Genomic DNA, 21,928 nt, shown 5'->3' on the forward strand with positions numbered 1-21,928 from the left:
TTATTATTATTATTATTGTAAAAATAGGGTCAGAAATAGTCTCTAACCTATCAATTTAGAATTTATCGATTTTTTTTGTTGAATAAAGAATTTTTAAAATCAGAATGAAATTAATAAATTTATAAAATATTTTTTAAATAATAAAAACTTAATAGAAGATTTTTAAATAAATCAAGAAATTTTAGATTATCGATTATTATTAAGAAATTATTAATGACGAAAATCAGTCTTATTATCTGTAAAATTGGTGTAATAAAATTGAGAATTGACTAGTATAGAGCTAGCTACCAATCGAGAAACATCCGAATAAGAAAACGGCGTCGTACTAGTCATCTTCTCGGCTTCTCCGTATCAACTACGTCATAATAAAAAAAATAGTAAACCCCAAACACCAGGAATAACAAGTATTCAAATTCAATCACTTGATCTGTACATATATACAATACATACATTTTTGATTAAATCTCCCAGGAGATCTCTCTCCCTTAAACCCTAATTAAATGTAAAAAATTGTATATTAAACCTATAGATACACCTATACATACATATATAAGCCCTAATTGAGACAATGTCTTGGGGATTAGGGTGGAAAAGAGCCACAGAGACGTTCCATTTGTCACTATACTACGGGACTGAAGATACATTAGAGGATTATAGTCCTTCGTCGTCGTCAAGATCTTCGTCGGATTCGTCGATTTCGTCGAGTCCTGATCAATTAGCGTTTCAATTGCAGCAGCAATCGGGGAATCCGTTTGATCTAGGGTTTCGGATTGATTTGGAATGGAATGCGGGGGATGATGAGGATCAGGTGGCGTTGCGGTTGCAATCGCAGGTGATGGTGGCGTTGCCGGCTCCGCAGGATAGTGTGGAGCTGGAGTTTAGGGTGGAGGAGGGGAATGTGGGGGTGGATATGAAGGTTGTCAAGAGGAGGGAGCCGTTGAGGGCGGTCACGATGGGGAGGGTGGGAGGGTGGAGTCATGCGAGTGATGGGATGGGGGTTTTGATTAGGTTGTTGAGGAGTAATTTTTCGAATAGTGGGGGGCCGGGGAGTCCGGTAGGGGCGGGGGATGGTGGGGGTGGATGCGCGGACCATTGGAAGAACGTTACGCTTGTTAGTCTATGTGGATGTGGTTTGGCGGTAAGGATTTGAGAAGTGTGAATTGTTTTTGCTGTTTAGATTTTGCTACTTTTGTATTCATGGTGCTTGTTTTTTTGCAAGTGAAATGAGTATGTACATGTGAATGTATGCATTCCCTTAGTTGAGGTTTGGCAGTGAGGATTTAGAATCATGGGTTTGTTTTTGATGTTATTGTGTTCACAGTGTTTCTATCATTTCAAGTGAAATGAGTGTGTGTGTGTGTATGCATTTCTATGCTTGAATCTGGTGGTAATGATTGAACTTTTCTTCACTAGGGTTCATTGTTTGTATTTTAAATTGATTGAGATTTGTAGTTGGGCTTAATCGTCAAGATGGTATGTTTGGATAGTAGAATTTTATTTCAAATAACGGATTTAGACCTGTTTGCATTCTCAATAGAGTTTACATGGAATTTAATATAAGCACAAGTTTAATAATGTCAGATACTACTAATTTCATTTTCTTTACATGTGTCATGTAAATAATGTTTAACGTATTCGGTGCTATTATAATATTGATCTCAACGTACCACCCTGATACAGGCTCTTCCAGTAGAAATAACTCGATTGCCACATCTTGAGAAGCTATACCTTGATAATAATAAGCTATCTGTTTTGCCACCGTATCTGGGGGAGCTGAAAGACTTGAAGGTCCTTACTGTTGACTACAACATGTTGGCTTCAGTGCCTGGTGAGTTTGAACTTGGATTTAATATTCTGAAGTTTTGCTGAATAAAGTATATTAGGGAAGTCTCTAGTGAACAAACATAGTGCTTGTTTGGTTACCAATAGGAAAATAATTCCTATGTAATTTGAAATCACCATGGAAATTATAATAAATGGGAAGTTAAAATTTGTGTTTGGTTGATAAATAGGTTTTAACTTCTTACAGGAAGTGTAAGTTACCAAGGGGGGTCTAGGTGAGTAGCTTTCCATGATTTGTGGGTATTTAAAAGTTCCAAGGAATTTACACTTCCCCAACCAATGTCAACCAAACAATTTCATCAAATACTACTTCCTAAGTATCTAGATGTCAACCAAACAAGCACATAGATTGCTCTACTGCAAGACTAGACTGCACAGGAAACTCACTTTTCTTCTGTTGCTTTTTCTTTCATGAACAGTTGAGTTGAGAAAATGTGTTGCACTGGTGGAGTTGTCATTGGAACACAACAAACTGGTCAGGCCTCTTCTTGATTTTAGGTAAATTTATCTTTGATATGTGTGATTTAGTTTCTTACCACGAATTCGGTTTATATGAGTCTTTAATGTATAACTATGCTCAATAATAGGGTTATGGCTGAGTTGCGTATCCTAAGGCTATTTGGCAACCCACTTGAATTTCTCCCTGAAATCTTACCATTGCATAAACTACATCACCTATCTCTTGCAAATATTAGAATTGTAGCAGATGACAATCTAAGGGCCGTTACTGTGCAAATAGAGGTATTAAACTTTTTTATAATATTTTTAACTTATTAGAGGGCTTGATCTTTTTCTGAGTAATCACTACTTTATTGTTTGTTGATGCAGACGGAGAATAGCTCATACTTTGTTGCATCTCGACATAAACTTAGTGCCTTCTTCTCTCTTATATTTCGATTTTCTTCTTGTCACCACCCTTTACTAGCATCTGCCCTGGCGAAAATAATGCAAGATGAGGGAAACCGGGTAGTTGTTAGTAAAGATGAGAATGCAGTGCGGCAGCTTATCAGTATGATAAGTAGTGACAATCAACATGTGGTATGTAAGTTTTTAGTGTTAGCATTTCTTTTGCTGTTTATCTTAGTTTGGTTTACTGTAACTATTTTACATTGTCGCAGATTGAACAAGCATGTTCAGCTCTTTCATCTCTTGCCTCGGATATTACAGTGGCAATGCAGTTGATGAAATCTGACATCATGAAACCCATTGAAAGAGTACTAAGGTCTGCTGGTTCTGAAGATCTAATCTCTGTACTGCAAATTGTTGTCCAGTTAGCTTTTGCCTCTGATAGTGTGTCTCAAAAGATGTTGACCAAGGACTCGTTGAAATCATTGAAACTGTTATGTGCCCATAAAAATCAAGAGGCGAGCTTTCTTCCTTTGAAGGGGTGAATGTATGTTTAATACTTTTTCTCTATTTCATGTTTATTCAAGATTGAAGGCCCTATGTGTTTAGGTACAAAGGCTGGCATTATTAGCAGTTGGGAATTTAGCTTTCTGTTTAGAAAATCGCTCTACTCTTGCCACTTCCGAAAGTTTGAGAGAACTTCTTTTGCGACTAACAAGTTCATCTGTGCCACGTGTGAGTAAAGCTGCAGCTCGTGCTTTGGCGATCCTTGGTTGGTTTCTTTAACAATAATATAGTAATAGTAACATTTAAAATGTTTTTCATTTTAATATTTTTGTCAATTTATTCTAGGGGAAAATGAGAGTTTAAGGCGTGCCATTAAAGGCAGACCAGTAGCGAAGCAAGGGTTGCGCATACTATCCATGGATGGAGGTGGAATGAAAGGTTTAGCGACTGTGCAGATACTTAGAGAGATAGAAAAGGGTACTGGAAAGCAGATGCACGAATTGTTTGACCTTATATGTGGCACATCAACTGGTGGTATGCTTGCTGTTGCTCTTGGAATTAAACTAATGAGTTTGGATAAATGTGAAGATATATACAAAAAGCTTGGTAAGATTTTACTTGAGGCTTCTTAATGCTTTGTCTTTCCTCTGTGACTTGACACTTTGGCTCCACTCCCATTAGGAAAGCTTGTTTTTGCTGAACCTGTGCCAAAGGACAATGAAGCAGCAACCTGGAGAGAAAAGCTAGACCAGCTCTATAAAAGCTCGTCACAGAGTTTTAGGGTTGTTGTGCATGGATCTAAAGTATGCCATGCTATCTACCTTTTTATCACTTTCGTGAAAGTTTGTCCAATATGCCATTATTTAAAGGATCATTATTTTCTGAAAAACTACTTGTCTAGATATTTGGTTATCCATTATCTTATGTTTTGAGAATACTGGATGTTTCAATGTATGCACTTAAAATTTCCTTTTTAAATGTGTTCCATGAGTTATAAGATTATTTTGTCCATACTTTCTAAATGTGTCTGGCTTTTTACAGCACAGTGCAGATCAGTTTGAGAGGTTATTGAAGGAGATGTGTGCTGACGAGGATGGTGATCTCATAATAGAATCAGCTGTTAAAGGCACTCCTAAGGTTTTTGTAGTATCATCTCTAGTCAGCATGGTGCCAGCCCAGCCTTTCATTTTCCGTAATTATCAGGTTCTTAAACCAGATGGTTCTTTGTTGTAATTGTTCTGATTCTTCTTTATGTTCATAATAACCAGTTAGTCTCTAATGATTTAGTGCTCTCAATTTGTATGGTTTTGTTTCTTAGATATGTTCTCTTTTTTCTTTTTTTTAATATTTTGCAAGTGTAGTACCCTGTGGGCACAGTAGAAACACCTCTTGCTATATCTGAAAGTCAACCAGTCGGTGGGTCTGGATCACCAACCATTGGTGCTAAATCTGGATACAAGCGCAATGCGTGCATAGGAAGTTGCAAGCATCAAGTGTGGCAATCCATAAGAGCATCATCTGCTGCTCCATATTATCTGGATGATTACTCCGATGGTATTGCATCCTAAAAATAAGTGCTTGCTTACTGAATCATTTGGCCCGGCCATTTCACATGTGATTTTTTAAATGGTGGTGTAATAATTTTAGTGTTATGATCTCAAGCAGACGGTTATCGCTGGCAAGATGGTGCTATTGTGGCTAATAATCCTACTATCTTTGCATTACGGGAGGCACAACTTCTATGGCCTGATGCAAAGGTTGATTGTTTGGTTTCAATCGGTTGTGGTTCTGTTTCAACAAAGGTGATTGCAGCCTTCCCCTCACTTCAGTTAAAAGGTGTTCATCATGTATTCAACTTTTTCAGGACAATGACAGCACAATTAAATATTGGTCAAATCTAAGAAAAATCAACCATTTATAGGTAGCTTCAAATATGGAAAACTAGTAGGGAGCTTGTGATGAAATCACACTTACCATTTCTTTTCCATATTGTGATGGTGAACTGAAATCCTTAATGGTCTTGGCAGTCTCACTTTCTGTTTTATGTTTTCGCTAATTTTCATTATTAGGGGTCATGAGATCATTTCTACTCCCCCCCTCTCTATGTGTGTGCGTGCATGTGTGTTTATAAATTAATATCTATGTATTCTAAAATTAGATCGTGGTTGCTAGATGATTTTATCTATTTATAAGTATTATATTTCTATGTATGTGAGTGTGTGTGCGCGCGCTTATAAATTAATATCTATTTATTTTAAAATTAGATCATGGTTGCTAGATGATTTTATCTATTTATAGTATTCTATTTCTATAAAGCTTTTCTCTGTTCCATTTCCTCTATTAATGATCAATTGTTCATCATGGATACGAGATGATTTATAGCTGATTTCGTTATACTTGTAATGATAATCTTGACTCATATGTGTTATATTTGATTTTCTGTTTAGGTGCGCAAAGGAGGCTGGCGCTATTTGGATACCGGGCAAGTGTTAATTGAAAGTGCATGCTCAGTTGAAAGGGTGGAGGAAGCTTTGAGCACTTTGCTTCCGATGCTTCCAGAGATACAATATTTTCGGTTCAATCCAGGTTAATAAGAATTTTAATTAGTAAAAACGTTAATATTTGATGTTTAGTGATGTGTTAATTATGCAACAAAACAGTACTTTAGTTCTTGCAAAGTTGTTTACCTTCAATATATTGCAAAAAAATTCGTTCACAGAGCAAGCACCTCAGAAAGGCTTTTTATGTTTTCTTTGCTTTTTCGCCTCCTATATTGGTGTAAATGGCTATGCAATTCTGGAAGGCTGTGCATTTTTTGTGTTTGTAGGTTAGAGTCCGGATAGTAAATGGTTTCATCTTGCATGCCTAGATTGAATAACTATAGTTCAATTCACTACCTGCAATATATCCGCAGTTGATGAACGCTGTGATATGGAACTGGATGAGACTGACCCAACAGTTTGGTTGAAGCTGGAGGCTGCAACAGAAGAATATATTCAGAATAACTCCCCTGCATTCAAGAATCTTTGCGAAAGACTGCTCCAGAATCAGCAAGATGACACTTCACAATATCTTAAAGGAAAGGTTCCTAGTTCTGGTACGGATGCTGAATAGTTATCGTGAAACAACACCTGCTGCTAAATATTTCCTTAAATTTGCCATGGCCTTAAATAATATTTTGTAAAACCCTTGGTGTCTTCCATTTTACAGTTTCACATGAGAATAGTCCCTCTTTAGGCTGGAGGCGCAATGTTCTACTTGTAGAAGCTTATCACAGTCCTGATTCTGGAAGAGTTAATCATCATGCTCGGTCACTTGAGACATATTGTGCTCGTAATGGTATACGGCTAACTCTTGGTAGTGAGTTAGCATCTGGAACGTACAAGGACATATCGAGAAAAAACTTTCAGACTCCATTTACGTCACCTTTGTTCACCGGGAGTTTTCCATCTAGCCCACTTTTGTATAGTCCTGATATTGGTGCTCTCAGAAATGGAAAAATTGATATGGTACCACCTTTAAGTCTGGATGGCCACCAGTCAGCAAAATCATATGCTTCACCACCCGACTCCCCTCTGGGACACAGGCAGCTCTCTGTACTCGTAAAATCACTGCATGAGAAACTGCAGAATCTGCCACAAGTTGGTATTGTACATTTAGCTCTTCAGAATGATACATCTGGCTCAATATTAAGGTTATAATTAACCTTTTGTGTTCCACTTTGTGTCGTATTCACATTTGATTTAGTATAAACTGATTTGTGTTTTGCTGTAGTTGGCAAAATGACGTATTCGTGGTTGCTGAACCTGGAGAACTTGCGGATAAGTTCCTGCAAAGTGTTAAATATAGCATGCTGACTATACTACGGGGTCGACAGAGGAAGCATGCATCTGCTATCACCGATATTTCTAGTATTTCAGATCTTGTTGCATGTAGACCATACTTTCAAGTTGGCTGCGTAGTCCACCGATATATAGGCCGCCAAACACAGGTATGTTTGTCCCGATTCCCTATTCCCCCTTAAGTTTTCTGATTGTCTTGTATTGTTAAGATGCAATGATAGGTGAAAATTAATATTTTCTATGTTGATAATTGAAGGTTATGGAAGATGGTCAAGAAATTGGGGCATACATGTTTCGTAGAACAGTTCCATCTATGCACTTGACCCATGATGATGTTCGTTGGATGGTATGTTGAACTTATGGTATATTTACATTTGTGTATTATCGTGATCTTGTCGACTTCACGTCATGGAACTGTTCATGATGGTAAATGGAATCCGGATTGTATACCCTTGTTATTTATAAGCTTTATTTTCAGTTGCTTACTTTCCAAAATCTTGTGATGAAATAGCAGCTAGATGATTTGTCAAGGAAAATAAACATCTGTAAGGAGAAATATGGTTCAACTTAAAATTGCCATGTATTGTTTTTCAGATAAAATTACTTGTTATACTTCTAGTCTTCTAGTAAGTGGTTTTATAATATTCATGTGGTCATATTTACTTCAAGTATTTGTACTGTATATATGCTAGGTTTGTCCTCCACAATATTCTAATCATAACTTTGGTTGTACAACTTAAGCTGGAACTTTCAGTTTATTTGTTCCTCTAATCAACTCTGTCTGATACACTTTTCTAATGGCCTCTCAGGTAGGTGCTTGGAGAGACAGGGTTATCATATGCACAGGTACCTATGGACCAACACAGGCTTTAATCAAGGCATTCTTAGACTCTGGTGCAAAAGCTGTAATATGCCCAGCAACGGAACCACACGAGATGCAGATAACATCGTTTCATGGATCAATCGAATTTGGTGCTTTGGAGAATGGAAGGTTTGAGATTGGTGAGGATGAAGTAGAAGATGATGAGACAGAGCCTGCCAGTCCAGCAAGTGACTGGGAAGATAGTGAACCTGACAGGTGTGGGGAGCATGGAAAGTTTTCCTGGGAGGATGATGAGGATGAAATGTCTCAATTTGTCTGTCAGTTGTATGAATCATTACTCAAGGCAGGCGCAAGAATTGATGTTGCTCTACAAAATGCTCTTGCCTCACATAGAAGCCTACGCTTTCTATGCCATCTCCCAACTATACAATAATTTGTTAATAGACATGTACAATAGAAATCATTTTACCATATTACAACAGAGAAAGAAGTGAAAATGAAGAATCACAAAACAGGAATAGAAAAGAGGATATAGGTATTGTGTACGGAATGTATCAATGTAATAACAAGAATCCAATTTTGAGTTGCTGTCTAGTGAATAAAATTATAAGTATATGCACAATAAGTTGTATACTCTGGTGGAGCTGAGCTTGTGTCTTCTTTATGGTGCTATTTATGTTCAGTTTGTGGGCAGAGGAAAGGAGATTGTGTAAATTTCTTACATAATAGATTGATGACAAATACGAAGCTTTCCGTTTGACTTGTTACACTCCTTAGACATCAATGAATATTAGCAGAATGAAATTAGGTTGAGAATTGAGAAATGTGAGCGATATTGCTTCCTTAAAAGGAGTGTTCCAAAAGTCCCCGAGTTATTAAGAAATCGTTAAGATTTATTTATTACACTCAGATTTGACTAAAAAATTTCTATTCATCCAAAAAATTCTAATAAATATCTTGTAAATTTCTAAATTAGTAGATCAACCTATTAGTTCCGAATCCCGATTTCTAAAATCATTTTTAAAAAAAATTCTAGAATGCCCTTTATAAGATTCAAACACAGATTCATGGTATTACGTTAACATTGCCATTATGTTCAGTGTTAACAGTTAACCATCTACTCCAACACTGTTATGTGTCGTTTGCAACTGGACTAAAATGGATCACATCTTTAGTTCTTTATACAGGTCAGCCAGGTCCAGTGTATTAGTCAAGTGATGCAGCTATAACTATAAGCTTCTTGTTGGAGCCAAAAATATTCAAAGAAACAATTTAAGCATGAACTAACTTGAATGACCTATTCCTCTTACAAATGCATATAACTATATAAGCATCACATATGAAGTATAAAACACACGGAAAAATTTTCTTTCTGTGAATGAACTGACAGTATAAAGCCACCACAAACGTCAGACAAAAGTTTGTTAATTTAATTAGATGTAAAGATTTCATTAACAAAAAAAAGAAACAAAAAACACTAATATTATGTGATGAAAAAACTGATCCCATACATTGCCAACCTTACAAATATCAGATATACTCATATTATAGCTTATGGAAATGAATGCACGGCCACTGTCAAGATACTGAATTTTTTGTTGATCCTCAATTTTTTGGTAAGCTCTCTTCGGTTTCATTCCATTTATCAGCACTATTGGGGAATTTCTCCTTCATATGCGCAACAAGCTCAAGGGCCTCGTCTACCTTTGAAATACTTGCCAGCCCATTCACGAGCAACTTCATAGTTGAATGACTTGGAATCCAATTCTTTGCTATACTCTCCTTGCAAACTGACAATGCAGTTTCAAAATCCTCATTTTTGCACAAATAGTAAACCAGCGTGAAATAACACTCACTATCAGGCTTAAACCCTGCATTATTCATCTTCTTAAAAAAACCCTTCGCTTCATCCATTTTCCCTTCCCTGGAAAACCCATGAATCAAATGATAGTAAGTAACTTTATTCGGCTTCATTCCACGAGAAAACATCTCATCAAGCAATGCCTTAGCCTCGTTTGCTCTCTTAAGCTTACACAAACTCTGAATCCTAATATTGTAAGTACTAATCCCCGGAAACATACTCCGCTTCCTCATTTCCTCCAACACCTTCCCAACCTCATCAAACTTCTCCTCCTTGTAAAACCCAGCAATCCAAAGCCCAAAAGTACTCGCATTCGGATTACACCCCTTCCTATCCATCTCAGCCAACACCGAATAAACCGAATTAGACGAACCCGACTCACAAAACCCCTTAATCACTGTATTATATGTGTCAACATCGGCCTCAATCCCATACCTCTTAGGAAACTCAACAAAAATTCTCTTCATTTCCCCATAATCATTCGCAACAATGCACGAGAACAAAAGGGAATTCAACGATTTCACCGTCCGCCGAATCCCTAGTTCACGCATTTTATCAAACACCTTGACTGCATCCCCTAAAAGCCCAGCTTCCCCATACAAAACCATACAATGCGACACAAACCTCTCGTTCTTGAGATCAGGGCGCGTCTGAAGCTCATTCAAGAACTCCCTGATGCCCTCATAGTAGTTCGATTCGGAGAGTTTCGAGATCGCTTTCGAGAAAATGAGGCGGTCGAGGTGGGTGTCTGGGGTTAACGCTGCGGCGCGACAGATTTCGAGAATGGTTTCTGGGTTTTTTTCGGATTTGATGAGGGCGAAGGCGGCTTTAGATTTGTCTTTGGCGGACAGGGGTGTGGTGGAGTCTGGGTTTAGGATTGATGGGGAGAAATGGCGGAGGTGGAGAAATTGGGGTGTGAGTTTGGTGTAGAGGGGTTGGAGTTTGGATTTGTAGAGAGAAGAAGCCATCGAGATCGAGATTCGAGAGAGAGAGTGAGGGAGAGATTTGGGGGGAATAGGGTTTTAGAGTGACGGGGAGTGAATGAGTTATGGAGTTGCATCTAGCCACAGTTAAACCTTGCTAAAAAGAATTATCAAGGAGCAAAAAGGTAATCCGAATATGGGGATTGAACCCGACGTGAATCGAACACGCAACCTTCTGATCTGGAGTCAGACGCGCTACCATTGCGCCACGGATCCGGATTGCTATAAGGAGTTATTTGATGTATATAAAATTATAAACTGCACACATTAGGAAAGGTATGGAGTATTGTTTATTATATTTCCTTCTAAATAAATTTTAAAGTGAAAACGAATTGAGCTTGGGGTTGTTTGGGCATCATGTGATTATTATATTGAAAGCAATTGATTTTTCACCTAACAAGATTTTATATATTGATACGTTAATTCATGCCTAATCGGAATGTGTTCATCCAAAGCGAGTCATAATCTATGCTCACTAGCTAACAAAGGTCGCTTCTGACGTCTAATTTCTTTTCATAAAGTAGTCAAAATAAGTGTTAATTACTTCCCGAGCTTCTTATCTTTTTCACATAATTTATGGCGTACTGATAATCTGATATTGATTCTCTTCCCTGAAGTAAATTTCGATTTGCAATCAACTGAGTTTTTTTAACCCGAGATTTCATATTAATTTGTAATTTTAAATATATTTCTCAAAACATATTATATACTTTTCTTTTAATCTTATTTTTTTACAGTTATTTTACATTTTTAACCCATATTTTAAAAATATATATAATTTTATAACAAAATTTTAAAATATTATATATAGACTTACTTAAATATTAAACTGTTATTCAAAATTTTTTAAAATATAAACGAAACTATATTTTATAAGAATGTAAATATATTTTTCAATCTCATCTCTCAAAATAAAAAATAGAAAAATAAGATATATAAGAAGACCGTATAGAATAACTGTTTTTCTAGTGTGTGCCTATGAACACATGCTAAGCGCGGAATTTGATAAGTTTGAGAGATTTTGATTGGCTCTCATATCTTAATAATGGTGGACCCCTTGCAAATACACCAACCATACCAATCAAAATCTCCCAAACATATCAAATTCCGCGCTTAGCATGTGTCCATGAGCACACATTAGACAAACAATTATGAATCCGAAACCGGGGTTGACAAATGTCCATGACAAAAGGCATGGAGGGAAGTCGGTAGGCAATAAAAGAGTTGTGTAATGGACTAATGGCAAATAAATCATTGTGCGAACAAAACTATGAATATATTCCTCCAGTTTTTTATAATTTCATCTTCTATCACACATGTATTTTAAAATATTTATAAAATATAACTAATTTATTTTTAAAATTTGAATTTAAATATAAATCTTAACTCAAAAAATATTAAAATAATTGATAAATAGGACATGAGTTGCTCCAGTGGTTGAAGCATACGACAACGAAAACCCCGCCTCGATCTACACGCACACACAACATCACTCATCTCACACAAAGAAGAATATTACCACCAGGGATCCCCACATAATAATTTAAACACAATCCTAATCTCATCCTTAAAACTTTATTACCACCTCTTCAACTCCAAACTTTCTCCCCCCTGTCTTAAATCCAGGTGGAAATTTAAATACAAGAGGGGGCTTATCTAGAGTCGTGTCAACCAAAGATCCATCAATTTTCCACCCCCTCTCTATATATATAGGTCCGTGTATTAATTTTATTATCTTTTCTTGATTTTCTTTGTAAAGTCTTGGCCTTTATTAATTATTACTATTTTAGTATTTTATTTTATTATTATTATCTTAGTTTATGTTACTGTTTTGTAGAGAGCCGATATAAAAGTAGCTTTTAAAGCTGGGTATCTACTAGATTATTCAAGAAAGCAAAAGGGGTTTGTGAGATCGCCGGCCGGATGTCGAGGGGCCCACTTGCTTATTTTCCGGTGATGGGTACCGGAAAGGTGTCTTCTTTGAGTTCAAATTGGTGGGTGGACATAAATGAGTCAACTCAGTGGCAAGATGCAATCTTTTTTGCTCTTTGTGCTGCCTATGCTCTTGTTTCTGCTGTTGCTTTGGTATTCGAATCACCCCCTCTTTATATTTATGCATCTCTCTCTCTCCCCCCTCTCCCTCTCCCTCCCCCTCTAACCCCCCCTCTCTTCCTCCCACTCCCCCCCCCCCTCTCTCTCTCTACATACACACATATATATATATATATATATATTGAGAATTGATCTTGTGTAGTTTATTGTTGTGATTATTTGCTACGGAATAAAGAGTGAAATGTTAAATTTTTGAATCTTAAATTTGAGTTTTTGTTTGGGAGATGTAACAATTTATGGCCTCTTGTTGATATCTTTCACTTCAATTTACCAACTTGAATTAACTCAAGTGTTGATTTGGGTTTAGCTTACTGTTATCTGAATCTTTGTTCTGCATTGAGAGGACGGACATTTGGCGTATCTTGTATATAGATATTAGACAATAGGTTTTTGTATGTACTTGCCGTTTTGAGAATGCTTATGCCAGTGTAATTAAATAGAATATTAATCTTGGAACATACAGTAGGTTTTACAAGGTGAATATAAAATTTGGGCGGGTTTATGATACCACATCGGACTTTATGACTAGTTTTATATATGGCAAAAGTAGGACTTGAGCGTGTTTATAAAAATTATTTTATGCAATATCAGGAGAATGTGAATGGTATGGTTAAAAGTTTTAAGATTGGTTTGCTTTAGCTTTATGCATTGGTGATGTGCAGATACAATTAATAAGGATTGAAGTTAGAGTGCCTGAGTATGGTTGGACAACTCAAAAAGTATTCCATCTCATGAACTTTATTGTAAATGGAGGTAATTTGAACATCTAATGCATTAATAAGTATCTGGTTACTTAAATGTTATATGTTGATAATTCTGAATCTTTGAATTTCAGTTCGGGCCATTGTGTTTGGGTTTCACGTACAAGTGTTTAATCTGCATCCTAGGGTAAGCCATTTGACTGCAGTTCTTAATCTTTGACTATTTAAAGCTGTAATTGCAAAGGCCTATATTCAAGTAGCAGTAACGGCATAATTTACCATCAGGATAACAATTAATTGTAAAGATGGACTGAACATATTTTACATGTACGGATACATACATATAAATGTGTGCATAGACATATCTCAAGTGGACTTTCTTGGAGGTGGAGGGAAGTGGGGAGAGCGGTGCAATGGGGGCTATATTTTCTTGGGGGGGGGGGGGGGGGGGGTATTACAATTCGCAAAAATTGGGGTATTTTTTGGGTTTTTCTTTCTTTTTTATTTTTTGGGGGAGGGGGGTTGTGGATGTACTGCTTGATCTGGAGAAGAAACAAAGAGACGGCATGGGTAACAGGGTCTCAAAAAATAAAAAATCAGCTTCAGGGAAATATTATAAGCCTCAAGGCACGAGGCTGTTACATAAGTAACTCGTAGCGAGCATTATCCTTTCCTCTCTGTATATCAAACATTTAGGCTAGTTTCACTCGGGTTTCTCTGTACATCCCAAATGTGGCGTGGTTTTGCTCCCTCTTGCTATGTCAGAGCATAACAGTCCTTGCTATCAACAGAACTAATTAAGAACTTGAAGATGAGTTTCATGAATGATTTTGCCTTCTCAAATTGTGTCTTTCTTGAACCAGGTATTAGTTTTGGGAGTACTGGATCTTCCTGGGCTGCTCTTTTTTTCAACATACACACTTCTTGTCCTATTTTGGGCAGAGATCTATCACCAGGTAAGTAAGTTTTCTATTGTCAAAATTTTCATAGGTAAAACATATTACCTGCACTTATAATCATTTTTGGAAGCATAGAGTGATTCTTTCATCTCCATTTTTTACCAGGCAAGAAGTTTACCAACAGATAAACTCAGGATTGTTTTTATTTCAGTTAACGGTGTGGTGTATGCCATACAGGTATGCTGCATCTTTATTTTTTCACTGCATTGTTTTTTCTGTTATATAGGACTTTCTCAAGTAGCTTCTACTGAATCCCCTCAGAAATGTAACTTATACTAAATATATTGAGTTGAAGTCAGGCTTGTATCTGGGCATACGTTTGGGTAAATGACAATGACACTGTTGAATTTATCGGAAAGATGTTTATCGCAGGTTAGATCTTGATCCAACCCATTTGAGTTGTGACTCATTATTGTTCATAATTCTAGGTTTAACTTTATTATATGAAATGGGAACAAGCATGTTTCTTGTAGGAACAAGCAACATAATTTGTTGTAGGTATCTTACTGGTGTCTTACTTATTTCCTTCTATCACTGCAGTTGTATCGTTGATTGCAGCTCTAGGTTTTCTGATATATGGAGGAAGGTGATTACTCTGAACATATTTACAGCGTATAGTTATACTTGCATGAAGAAAATGGGCACTGTAATTTAGTGGCATTGTGACTTTTGTCGAATACTGATATTGCATGTTGTCATATTAGGTTATTCTTTATGCTGAGACGCTTCCCTATCGAGTCTAAGGGAAGAAGAAAGAAACTTCATGAGGTATGCTCTGTTTAATCCATGTATATGGTTCTGTCAAAATGTTGTTCCGTCGTTTTCCTGTTCAGCATATTTCGCGCATATGGAAATTCTTATGCGAAATTTGGATCCTATCATAAAGTTGCATGAGTCTTTTTATTAGTTTAAGGTCTTCGAGCAAGCTTGCTTTGGGAACTTTTAGCATGTATATTTGTGAATGGATGAATGTATCCTTTAAATGTTCTTATACAAGGGAATGAAAAACAAAAAGCTTGCAGTATACTTGGTTGGGAGATGAGGTTCACTGAGAAGTGGGCTAGATGTTTATTTTGGCTTCTTTCTGCTATTCGATTTTTTGCTATCTTTATTGTTTCTGATAATTAATTTTTGCTGCATAAATTTTTCTTCAGACAATCTATAATAGTATCCATTAAAGCTGAAACATTTAAAGTTAGTAGCCTGTCGTTGGTCAGAAGTTGGGCTTTGGTCAGTTGGGTTTCTTAATCTTGGGCCTATATCTTTAGAAATTAAATTACCTCTCTGAAGCATAAAAGAGCTTTTTTAGTCGAAGTATATCTCTAATGTATTGTTTTTGATGAGTATTCAGTTAATTACCAGACTTTGATATGTTGCGTACAGTATTGTGCTTTTGGCAGATATTCCTAGACAGTAACTTGATTATTAAGTATAAACTCTACCTTCTGCGGCAGTGACTTTACTATAGAGTATAAGCGATACTTTCTAAACCCAATATCTGCACATGTTCCTGTTTCAATATGCTTACCTAACACCTCATAATTATTATTAAATTTTGGTTATGCATAAATAGCTTAAAACTGTAGCCCTGTACCCACTTTCGTTCAATTGATTTTTGTTAATATATTATGGTTATGATAAACATTAGCAATCCAAGATTGGACTTCTTGTGCTAAACATCTCTCTTCTTTTGTAGGTTGGATATGTGACAGGCATCTGTTTCTCTTGTTTCCTAATCAGATGTTTTGTGGTAAGAATAGATTCATCTTTGCAAATTTGTACATAACACATTAAACTGAAGGAAAGACATTTGTGGAAATTGTTTGTAATGAATCTTGCAAGTGCCTGACCGTAAGGTTATATTATAACAACATATCAACGATAATCTGTGTTTCTATATTTTTGAGTGTGTGATCATCTTCATGCTTATGGTCTTTGTTTAGTACCGTGTATAACATGAACTAGTAATTTGAAAACAAAACTAGAGAGCTTTTACTGATGTATTTATTTGATATACAGGAAGTTCTTTCTGCATTTGATTCAGATGCTACACTCGACGTACTAGATCATCCAATTCTAAACTTGATCTACTACATGGTAATGTCCGCTCTTACTTTAGTGGATAATTCGTTATTTAAGAATCGTAATTCTCATTTACTTTTGGTAAAAAACAGCTAGCTGAGATCCTTCCCTCAGCTCTTGTCCTTTACATCCTGAGAAAGCTGCCACCCAAGAGGGTATCAGCACAATATCATCCGATCCGTTAGCTGATGGGGACACCTTGTTATATCATTTGAACTTCTGGTACAACATCAAACGTGACTTGAGTTGGACGCGGAATGGTTCACAATACTTGCAATTCTCTCTGAATGTATGATAGACCGACCCATTGCAACAAATTGTTAAGAGATATTATTTGTTCTCTCTGTGGGTTTTGTGGATGGAGAAAGTAGAATTTATTTCCATCATTTTTATTATTCTCTTTATGTATGCGGGTGACATGCGTATTTAAATTTTCAAGGCGTTGGCTTGTATTGATGATTGTAACTCTTTTTGTAAAGATGTTTCTGGCATAAACATTTTGACTATGAATATCTTGAATTTGAGAAATAGAAATTGGATGTTCTTAGAATGTATTATTGATATTGAAATTACGGGGTATGGTAGTTCTTCCTCTATTTTAAATTATAGTCATAGTTTCGACACTCAAATCGGGCACACTTTGAAAACATAACACTTCGCGTTGTCATTACCATTTGTCCAGCATTTTCCTTGGCTCTCACCAGGAGCAACAAAGTATATGTGCAACTATAAAATTTAGCTTATTTTTTACCATTGGAACCTCAACAAAGGAGCAGCAAACTCTATGTACTGATCTTATAATTTCCTTTCATGTTTAGATTACAAAAAGAATGTAAAATCAAAGGTGTTGTGAAGCAGGACATGAACCTATTTGCATATTACCATATTTCTGTCAACAGATTGTCAGTGTTTAAACAATCTAAATCAGTTTTAATGACCTTCATCTACTGGCGGAGCAGCAAATCTCACGTTAGCAGGTCTTGCAACTACTACTGGATCATCTGCAAAAAGTGATCTGATAAAAGAGGGAGTTTTGAGGGGCCGCCGACCAGTCATCTTTGGATACACGTCTTCAAGAAAGTAATAAGCATGGCCAGCTATCATGCCCTGAATCACAGATGTATTTAAATGAATGACTGCTTTAGAAAAGAACAGAACTTGGGAATGTTATATAGATGGATCCTGTTCATATAATACAAGTGAATCATCAAGCACAAATGCCACAGGCTACTACTAATCTTAATAACTAAGGGAAATCCTTTTTTTGTAACCTAGTCATTTCTTAGGAAGATCATAATCTTTACATCTTTTTGCCACATATATCCAAGACTAGTCAAATTTGAAGAATCAACAGATGAACATATCTTCAGCAGTCATGCTGATTTAGGTAAGATGTCATCTATTATCATTATCTACTGACATAGTTTATAATATGTATTTTTCTTTACGAATGAAGGTTCAAAATTCTAAGCCGTAGGTTAGAATTTTTCCTAAATATTTACTATCAATATTAGAAATACAAGAGTGAGTTATTTTAAATGGAAACATCCTATTTACACATTTGAAATATACTTACCACTATTTCTATTCTCTGGGAGAAGTACAAACTGCAATGGTTTGGAAGTTATGCATTTCCAGAAGTAAATAATCGAGGATCATATTAAAGCATAGTTTTTGAGGTTGGAAAGGACACAAACCATGTCCACAAGGTGTGTCTAAGTCGAATTCCCCAACTTAGAATTTGTCCTAAAATTTATAAAATGCACCGTCTTTTAGTGGATGTCATGCATAAAAAGAACTTCATTGTATTCTGTTAAACCACTATACAGAATTTATGAAAAAATCACTGCAAAGTATTTACTGATATTCTATTATCACAGGTCCAAATGTTAAAACAATAGAACACAAACTCCCAAAAAGTTAAAAAAAAAATAAAATATCAGATATACGGTGTGAACATACCAGTAAATCAACCCAGGCATTGGCACCAACAAGGACAGAAAACCCCAGAAGAACCTGCAACAGAACAGAAATAAGATTACACATGTAAACTATTTGAAGATCATTTTATTTTTACTATTTTGGTTGCAATTTAAATTAGAATGATAAGATTCGGAAGTGGTAATTCAAAAAAATAGGGGAATATATTGTTTCCAAAACAATTAAATAATAAATCAAGAACAAAAGTTGAAAGGTAAATAATTTCATTAGGGGTAGCAATTTCGGGTAAATGATCGTGTTGGATTTTGCCACCCCTAGATTTCATGCTCAGCAAATACATTAACTGCAATTGGCACCAGAAAATAAGAGTCCAAACCCCATAAATCACAGTCAACTGTTAGTGTGAAGCATCTAAATATGTGAGTTGCTACTGCCGTTTACCGGGGTTTCCATTCATTCCATTATCACGGAAACACTCCCCCATGGTTTAAGAATTTAATTGTTATTAAACAAAGTCTGACCGAAAAAATGATATTGGCCATTGCCTCTTGAATAAATTTTACACCAAAAATAATCATTATATAGAGACAATGCACTAATCAATTTGACCAAAAAGAAATGCACTAAAATAAATAATGCAATGAACACTCAAAGTTTAAAGTCTAATATAGGTACACATGCAGGAAATCATTAAATATTTGTGCCTATTGAGCTCAGCCTGGTGTAAGTGAAGCTTTTTTGTTAAAATTGTGTTACTGTGGCCTTGGTTTTTCTGCCTAGTAAGGAATGTTGTGTACGACTGTGGACCCAATTCGTACACCACACCCTTGTTTCTACCAACCCTCGATCAAGTAATAAGTCATAGATTTACCAAAACCAAAGATTTCAATAGCTTGAACTCTCAAAAAATAAAAGAATCCCCGCTAGAAAAATATTCACAAGATAAAGGTCACGACTCGCGAAATACACTAGACTTGTTTAGTAGTCCGTAAACTTTGAAGCTATCCTATCCACTGAGGAATAAATGTCCACTACTTTAAGTATATGCATTAATCTACTCAGGAAGAAAATAAGTGATCGGATTAGGGTGACTCATCAACTTAAATGGAACCATCCAGTTGGGGGAATCACAGTGTCAGGGAATGTTACAAAACACAGCTTGCTTGAAATGTCATAAACACATACATCATCATCTGTTTCATTATATAAGGGTTTTTTTTTAATTAACAAACAATATAATATCTACTCTACTGCTATGAAAATTATGGTAGATACTTGTATTTGCAATAATATTAAAAAGGTCCATGACCAAAAAAAACAGGTAGTGTACTGCTATTCTGCTATTCATCTACTAAAGTGTAAAGTAGTATAATAACTTTACATTTCACAAAATATATAAGCTCAACTCAATAGTGTATTCAGCAATAACACTAGTTAGCCATATGGCCCATATCTATGATAACAATACAAAGAAACACTAACCCAAGGGAGGTACGCTGCTGTGAACGTAAAGAGACCCAAGAAACTCATGTGGATAAATGGATTTTGCTTGCTCCAGACATACACCTGTGTTTAAACAAGTAATCTCAAAATTCTTGCTGCATAATCCGACATAAAGGAGATGTATATCACATGTAATGATCGGAAACTAACCATCATGAATGTCAGTGAATTGCTAAGGAATATAATCTTTGCAAAAGACTCTGAGACATAAGGTATCATCCCCCCAATGAGGACAATCCCGGTTAAGACAGTGGCACCAAATAAGAGCATGTAAAAGAAATCCGCTGTCCTTCCCCTAAAAGAGTTCTCCTCGAGAAGCTTGCAGTATCGAGCAAGAAAGAACATGTGAAACAGGAAGTCCAAGTCTGACCATATTATACTCAAAAGGTTAGAAACAGCCAGTAGGCCACAAAAAGACTTAATGCTTATGGTACAAATTCACAATTGTATATGCATCCATGTACTCAACACCTTCCTAAGTTAAAAGAAAGTAAACCATCATAAGACTTCTTTTTATTTACGAATGCAAGTATATACAGAATAGAATTATAAATGTATTTGATAATGTCTAGAAATACCGATATGAATAGTAATGGCCACATAACTAACTTAAACTTTTCAAAGATCGCGAGATATCCAGAGTACCTTTATTATATAATGTTATTCAAAATATAATCCTTATAACTGAAATGAAAACTACAAGTTCAATAAATTCTTCCACAAACACAAGCAATCCATAATAAGTAATATGGCATAATAACATCACAGGGCAGTCACAATACCCATCTTTCGGAAGTACAAGAAATTTGTAACCAATCGCCAGAACTGATAGTGTTTAACCACGAGCATTGGGTTCAAGTACAAATTGTAAGGCGAAATTATCTGCAAAACCGCAAAATAAATACAGTATGAGTACTCATTCAAGCTCGTCAAACAACATTTCAACTTACACAACCAATAACCAGACTAACTTATCAACAAGAATATTCATCGCACCAGCTAAAACCAACTCTCAAATTTCAATAAATTCACATGGAGAGCATACTTTCAATTAATTACTAAAAAAACAGTTGTAAATTTACAAATTCCCGAATAATCAGAAAACCTAATGATCAAAAGCCGGGGGAGGGAGGGGGGAGAGAGGGGGGGGGGAGGGAGGGGGGGAGGGAGAGGGGGGAGGGAGGGGGAGAGAGAGAGAGAGAGAGAGAGAGAGAGGGAGGGAGGGAGGGGGAGAGGGAGGGAGAGAGAGAGAGTGGAGAGAGAGAGAGAGGCATACTTCAAGAGAACAGCCAATAGTAGTAACAATAGCAGCAGTGAGATACGAGCGTGTGATAATAGGCATCTGTTTATACCATTCTTCTACTGCTTGTGCCATGATCAATTGTGATTGTGATTGCAATCCCGAATGAATTATCAATTCACTGGAATCTGTACTTGTGTGCGTTCTGTTGGATTGGGAAGAGATGCAAAGAGAGACGATGAAAATAAAGGTGAGAAAATAGATAAAATGTAATGGGGATTTTAAATTGAAATTGATTTTATTTTATAACAAGCTGGACGATGTGTTGTATTTGTAGAAAGGAGCGAGGGGAGTGGAGCGTGGAGTGTACGGACCAATCAGAATCATCCATGACGAGTTTTAGCCAATGGTATGATCGTTAACTGTATTTATTGACGTCTGTCTGTTTAAGGGCCTGATTTTATAAACAATTCTCCTCCATGTCCTAATATACTAACTAAAGAATTGAAGAAGAAGTGACGATATACTAACTAAAGAATTGAAGAAGAAGTGACGAGTAAATAAGTTAATAAAGTGTTTGGAAAAAAGTAAAAGTTGTGAGAGAAGTTAGCATTCTCAGCTTTTTAAAAATATTTCAATTTATTTACACAAATGGGTCAAGAAGCAGCTTTTGACTTCTAAGTTTT

At 36.1% G+C, this 21,928-nt stretch overlaps 4 protein-coding genes and 1 non-coding gene across 5 annotated transcripts; 2 read left to right on the forward strand and 3 right to left on the reverse strand.

Moving 5' to 3' along the window:
• Positions 1-301: 301 nt before the first annotated feature.
• On the forward strand, positions 302-8,620 carry LOC108203500 (phospholipase A I). Its single transcript, XM_017372469.2, has 18 exons — positions 302-1,138; positions 1,681-1,828; positions 2,262-2,340; positions 2,430-2,583; positions 2,671-2,880; positions 2,961-3,206; positions 3,298-3,460; positions 3,541-3,801; positions 3,877-3,998; positions 4,237-4,398; positions 4,557-4,749; positions 4,861-4,997; positions 5,643-5,781; positions 6,110-6,292; positions 6,406-6,889; positions 6,970-7,186; positions 7,294-7,383; positions 7,847-8,620. The coding sequence occupies exons 1-18, from the start codon at positions 569-571 to the stop codon at positions 8,291-8,293; spliced, it is 4,005 nt and encodes a 1,334-aa protein (XP_017227958.1). The 5' UTR covers positions 302-568; the 3' UTR covers positions 8,294-8,620.
• A 649-nt stretch (positions 8,621-9,269) lies between these two features.
• On the reverse strand, positions 9,270-10,804 carry LOC108203503 (small ribosomal subunit protein mS86 (rPPR1)). The gene has a single exon (XM_017372474.2). It carries the CDS (start codon positions 10,687-10,689, stop codon positions 9,466-9,468), a length of 1,224 nt encoding a protein of 407 aa, XP_017227963.1. The 5' UTR covers positions 10,690-10,804; the 3' UTR covers positions 9,270-9,465.
• A 44-nt stretch (positions 10,805-10,848) lies between these two features.
• Positions 10,849-10,920, reverse strand: TRNAW-CCA (transfer RNA tryptophan (anticodon CCA)). The gene has a single exon. It is a non-coding gene; the product is annotated as a tRNA-Trp (tRNA).
• A 1,363-nt stretch (positions 10,921-12,283) lies between these two features.
• Positions 12,284-17,092, forward strand: LOC108204642 (tobamovirus multiplication protein 1). The gene is made up of 12 exons (XM_017374579.2): positions 12,284-12,417; positions 12,542-12,789; positions 13,479-13,569; positions 13,652-13,704; positions 14,381-14,473; positions 14,582-14,653; positions 14,776-14,848; positions 15,017-15,062; positions 15,181-15,244; positions 16,173-16,226; positions 16,496-16,573; positions 16,651-17,092. The coding sequence occupies exons 2-12, from the start codon at positions 12,628-12,630 to the stop codon at positions 16,741-16,743; spliced, it is 879 nt and encodes a 292-aa protein (XP_017230068.1). The 5' UTR covers positions 12,284-12,417; positions 12,542-12,627; the 3' UTR covers positions 16,744-17,092.
• Positions 17,093-17,328: 236 nt separating this feature from the next.
• Positions 17,329-21,542, reverse strand: LOC108204183 (derlin-2.2). The gene is made up of 6 exons (XM_017373527.2): positions 21,279-21,542; positions 20,785-20,884; positions 20,153-20,367; positions 19,982-20,065; positions 18,521-18,574; positions 17,329-17,665 (listed from the first exon to the last, which is right to left on the reverse strand). Exons 1-6 carry the CDS (start codon positions 21,375-21,377, stop codon positions 17,489-17,491), a joined length of 729 nt encoding a protein of 242 aa, XP_017229016.1. The 5' UTR covers positions 21,378-21,542; the 3' UTR covers positions 17,329-17,488.
• Between the last annotated feature and the right edge of the window lie 386 nt (positions 21,543-21,928).

This window comes from Daucus carota, chromosome 1 (genome assembly GCF_001625215.2).
Source record: "Daucus carota subsp. sativus chromosome 1, DH1 v3.0, whole genome shotgun sequence".
NCBI classification, from domain to species: domain Eukaryota; kingdom Viridiplantae; phylum Streptophyta; class Magnoliopsida; order Apiales; family Apiaceae; genus Daucus; species Daucus carota.

Bases quoted from the DNA above. Each gene is read 5' to 3' on its own strand.
- LOC108203500 (XM_017372469.2), top strand. From the start codon at position 569: ATGTCTTGGGGATTAGGGTGGAAAAGAGCCACAGAGACGTTCCATTTG. The intron at 2,584-2,670 runs GTATTAAACTTT...TTGTTGATGCAG, and splicing joins CCGTTACTGTGCAAATAGAG to ACGGAGAATAGCTCATACTT. The intron at 3,207-3,297 runs GCGAGCTTTCTT...CTATGTGTTTAG, and splicing joins GTGCCCATAAAAATCAAGAG to GTACAAAGGCTGGCATTATT.
- LOC108203503 (XM_017372474.2), bottom strand. From the start codon at position 10,689: ATGGCTTCTTCTCTCTACAAATCCAAACTCCAACCCCTCTACACCAAA.
- LOC108204642 (XM_017374579.2), top strand. From the start codon at position 12,628: ATGTCGAGGGGCCCACTTGCTTATTTTCCGGTGATGGGTACCGGAAAG. The intron at 13,570-13,651 runs GTAATTTGAACA...TTTGAATTTCAG, and splicing joins GAACTTTATTGTAAATGGAG to TTCGGGCCATTGTGTTTGGG. The intron at 15,245-16,172 runs GTATGCTCTGTT...CTTCTTTTGTAG, and splicing joins GAAGAAAGAAACTTCATGAG to GTTGGATATGTGACAGGCAT.
- LOC108204183 (XM_017373527.2), bottom strand. From the start codon at position 21,377: ATGGCACAAGCAGTAGAAGAATGGTATAAACAGATGCCTATTATCACA. The intron at 20,066-20,152 runs GTTAGTTTCCGA...GTTTAAACACAG, and splicing joins ATTCACTGACATTCATGATG to GTGTATGTCTGGAGCAAGCA. The intron at 17,666-18,520 runs GTATGTTCACAC...TCTGTGATTCAG, and splicing joins ATGCCTGGGTTGATTTACTG to GGCATGATAGCTGGCCATGC.